We start from the raw sequence: 4,315 nt of genomic DNA on the forward strand, positions 1-4,315 counted from the left end.
GTTTTCATCTTTGGAGGTCTCGGTTTCTGTTGTTTCGGATCTTGTCTCGCCTGCATATACAGGGTGTTATTGAAATGCGTGACCAAATTTTAACCACGAGCTACTGGCTTCATGTAGAACTCGGAAAAGATATTTAAAAAATTCTGTCAAAAAATAAAATGATATTAAATTGCTTAGCAACATAATTCTAGTAGTAATTTTTATTACGTATTACACGTTACTTAGTAGGGAAAGAACTCGGTTTTCTCGTAAAGGTGAAAACTGTTCGTACACTATTGATCAATTTGAAAAATTCGTAACTATGAAGCTATTGCACCCTGAATATTTTTCTGAACGTTTTTCACACCCAATACAACTAAGGAATGTGCCCTTTAAATCTGTTTCGCCAGTTCTGGGACACCTGTATATTCGGATTTAGCTGTATCCAATCGAATGCTTGATTAAAATCAACAAAGCAATGGTAGAGGGGTTTATTACTACATAGATTTTTCTGTTTGTTGACGTAATATAAATGTTGGATACATTATAAACCTGTTTGGTCGAGAATCGCCCTCAAATGTCACATGATTTATATTGACAAATCACAACTCCGAATTGTTTGAATAACAACCAATCACAATTTAATTAAGCGGAAATTTTCCCTAGGGAAAATTTCCGATATAATTGCCCTAGGGAAAAATTTTTTCGGGCGATTCTCTTCCGAATATACCTCGGGACAGATATATATCGCCAGAAATTTTTTCGTGCAGTCCAACACTCGTGTTTGTCGCTCAAAATTACCCTCGGGCTGAAGCCCTCGTGTAATTTTCTTGCGGCAAACACTCGTCTGTCAGGACTGCTCGAAAAAATTTCCGGCAATATATCTGTCTCTTGGTATATTATATATGAAAATCGCACGACACTTAAAAATAGCCAATAGAAAAACAGAATTCGGTGTCGTTTCTATAACAATATTGAGATTTCCTGGAAATTTTTTGCACCTAGCTAACCCAACATGAAATTAATAAGTGGAAATTTTTTCAGCCAATCAAAATCATTTATTTTGTTGTTGTCTTGGTTATGGCTCGTGAACTAATTTTTCTATTGGTCTTTAATGAGTGTCGTACGATTTAAAAATTTATAATTTAAGAAGCATAATGTCCGTGTCGTTGCGATTTTCTTACCGAATATGCCCTCGTGCATTGATTAATATCCGGAAATTTTAGAAATGTATTCGAAAAAATTTCCGGAAATAATCAATGCACTAGGGATATTATAAGTGAAAATTTTAATATTTTTCGCTCGTGCCAATCTGCGTTTTTATTCTCTTGTAAATAATTTTAAGATATTTCTTAATAAACATATTCATCTATAGTTTTTTGGGTCTATTTTTAATCCTTTTTTGCTATACATATTACGAACGTTTGTAATTAATTAAGACCTAGCCTCTTCGTGGACCACTTAGATTTCCAGGAGAAAGAAACAAAACTGTCAATAAAAATAACTTATTTTAATTAAAAATAATAAAATATGAAATGAAATCGAGTTCGCTTCAAATTTAGCGACTTGAAATCCAGTTGTCCTCCGACTGTTAGTTGCGAAAGTTGTATCTCCGAACTTGAAATCGGCTTGTAAAACATCCTATAACACGTTTTAAAGCTTACTTACTGTTAATTTGTCGTGCGAAATGTTTATTATTATTTGTGTCTTTCTTCTCTTGAGTTATCTCTACGCACGCCTCACTCGGCGTGTTACAAGAAGTAATTCATGCCTAGTTGGAAAAACCGCGATCGTAACTGGCGCCAATTCAGGTGAGTTCTTCCAAGTTGTAGAAGGTATGATCACATTTTGGTGTCAGGAATCGGTTATCAGACCGCCCTGAACTTGGCCTCGAGAGGTTGCAAAATCATCATGGCGGACGTAGCAGACATGGAGAAGTCAAAACTCGACATAATGAAATTCACAAATAACCCCAACGTCTTTGCGAAGCACTTAGACTTGTCTTCGCTCAAATCGGTTCGAGATTTTGCGTCGGAAATCTTGAAGGGCGAAAACAAGTTGGACATTTTGATCAACAACGCTGGGATTGGAGCGTCGAAAGAAAACAGAACGGCAGACGGTCTGCATCCTGTGATGCAGATTAACTACTTCGGACATTTCCTCTTGACGCATTTGCTGATCGGTACGAATTCTTTCGTTTCTTCACAGTTTCATGTGTGGTTCTAGGTCTGCTGAAGAAGTCTGCCTCTGGTAGAATAGTCTTCACGGGCTCTATTTTCGCTTTTATCAACACTTTGTCGCTGAAAAATCTGAATGTTGACTGTCCAAACCCCAACTTGTTTGACATATATTTCACGTATAGCAACTCAAAACTCAGCATGATTATGGCGGCGGACACTTTCGCAGAGAAGCTGAAAGGAACTGGTGTTACCGTCAATTCAGTCCATCCGTGGTTCGTCAAGACGCCAATCTTCCCTAAGACTTCCGCTATTGCGAAGAATGTTTTCTTCGAGATCTTGAACTGGTTAAATGAATACGTTATTGGGAGGGTGAGTAATTGGTAGATGTGTCGTGGAATTTCTGAGTGTTTTCTAGGACCCTTGGGAAGGATCCCAAGTGCTGGTTCACGCCGCAGTTTCACGAGAGTTGGAAGGAATAACAGGAAAATTTCTTGGGGAGTGTATCCCTTGTCGGAAGCCCTGGAAAGTTTACAATGAGGAATTGCGCGAGGAGATCTGGAAGGCCTCTGAGTCTTACGTCGGTTTGACCACAGAAGAGAGACTCTAACTTTAGTTTTTTCAGTTGGTAGTACTAAACAATTGTAATAAAATTTTTGATAAATAAAGGAAATGGTTTTTGTTTTATTCTTTTTTTTTTGTTAACTGAAACAATCTGTTATGTAATTGGTGTCACAATTTCTGGTGTGCCTTTACGTGTACAGTTGGTTGCAAAAAAAACCGGGAAAGGAAAATTTTCATAATGTAAATTTGGTTTTGTCTATTTGTCAATTAATTGTTTAGTTGACAATACCTATCAAATATTTTTTTTAAATGTCATTGAATTTTGACCATAATTCTAATCTATCTCTCGAAAGAAGGTTTCACACAATGTAAAAATGTGTTAATTTGATTCTAACAGTTCTCGTTTTTTTTTGCAACCAACTGTACTATACTAAAGACAACGTTACATTTTATCTGCCCCGCCCATTACATTTTCTTAGTTACCAATCAAATAGGTAGTTAAGACGATCTGATTTACACAGAAACAAAATTCTGACATTCGAATTGTCTTAATGACATTTTATTTTTTAAAACAATAATTGTGGACTTGACAGCAAAATTCTTTTTTACGTGGCAAATGTGATGAAAAATTATACAGATTGAATCTGGCTTTGATTCTCATTGGTCAATTTATGTGGGCGGAGCAGATAAAAAGTTACTATAGTATTGGCATATAATTGTGCCGCTCCTATTAAAAGACATACGAGTTAGGAATTTGACATTTTTACACAAATGAAAAATTTAAAAAGGCAAAACTAACTCAGCTACGATTCTGAAATGTTCTTTGCTCCAACCAATTCACCATTTGCTTCGGAAGTGATGATAATTTAAAGATTACATAATCGAAATGTTTGAACCGTGTTCGTTCATTTCTTTTTCAATTTTTTTGTCACTTTTCGTTCGCTTATTAAATTCACAAATAATGAACAAACTTTATGGTAAAAAAGCAAATTTGTATTTAATAAAAATAAATAACCTAAATAAATTAATACTGGGTACCTAAATATAAATAACTACTGTCTCGTAGCACTTATTTCTGTTGTTGTGTTGACAGGCAAATTTGAAATTTACCATCAAAGGTTCATTTTTGTGATAGTTTATTTATTAAAATGGTTTTTACACTTTACATTTTCAACATTTATTGTATCTTGGCTGCTACGGAGTGCCAGCTGTCTTCCTTGTCACATAACCAACATAACCTAATTTTTTTTTAAATGTCGTATCAAGTTAAAACATCCTGTCTGACGAAAAAACACCAATATTTGTCAATTGTTTCATTGCCAACAGTCATTGTAGATCACGCTGTATTTATTACACTGTTGAGCGTCTAGATGTTAAATGTGGTTGATCTTGGAATACACGAAGTGTCCTTAACATAAAAGTAACAACCAAAAAATTCACACAATTTTATTTTATTCGTTGACACAGTCAGCTAAAACAAAATACATTTGATGTGGGTACAGTTGTTGCAATAAAAACGTGAACTGTCAGAATAAAGTTGACACATTTTTACAATTTTTTCATAATGTGAAACCTTCTTACGAGAGAATTAACGT

General features: G+C 35.0%; 1 protein-coding gene across 1 annotated transcript; it reads left to right on the forward strand.

Annotated features, from left to right (window-relative positions):
* The first annotated feature begins 1,541 nt into the window (after nucleotides 1-1,541).
* LOC138126147 (retinol dehydrogenase 12-like) lies at nucleotides 1,542-2,843 on the forward strand. The gene is made up of 4 exons (XM_069041820.1): nucleotides 1,542-1,790; nucleotides 1,838-2,161; nucleotides 2,206-2,528; nucleotides 2,575-2,843. Exons 1-4 carry the CDS (start codon nucleotides 1,667-1,669, stop codon nucleotides 2,764-2,766), a joined length of 963 nt encoding a protein of 320 aa, XP_068897921.1. The 5' UTR covers nucleotides 1,542-1,666; the 3' UTR covers nucleotides 2,767-2,843.
* Nucleotides 2,844-4,315: the final 1,472 nt, after the last annotated feature.

Source organism: Tenebrio molitor, chromosome 3 (genome assembly GCF_963966145.1).
Source record: "Tenebrio molitor chromosome 3, icTenMoli1.1, whole genome shotgun sequence".
Taxonomy (NCBI): domain Eukaryota; kingdom Metazoa; phylum Arthropoda; class Insecta; order Coleoptera; family Tenebrionidae; genus Tenebrio; species Tenebrio molitor.

What these genes read in the sequence shown, in the direction of transcription:
- LOC138126147 (XM_069041820.1), top strand. Translation starts at nt 1,667, where the DNA reads ATGTTTATTATTATTTGTGTCTTTCTTCTCTTGAGTTATCTCTACGCA. An exon ending in CTTGACGCATTTGCTGATCG is followed by an intron (nt 2,162 to 2,205) that starts GTACGAATTCTT and finishes GTGTGGTTCTAG; the next exon opens with GTCTGCTGAAGAAGTCTGCC. An exon ending in ATGAATACGTTATTGGGAGG is followed by an intron (nt 2,529 to 2,574) that starts GTGAGTAATTGG and finishes AGTGTTTTCTAG; the next exon opens with GACCCTTGGGAAGGATCCCA.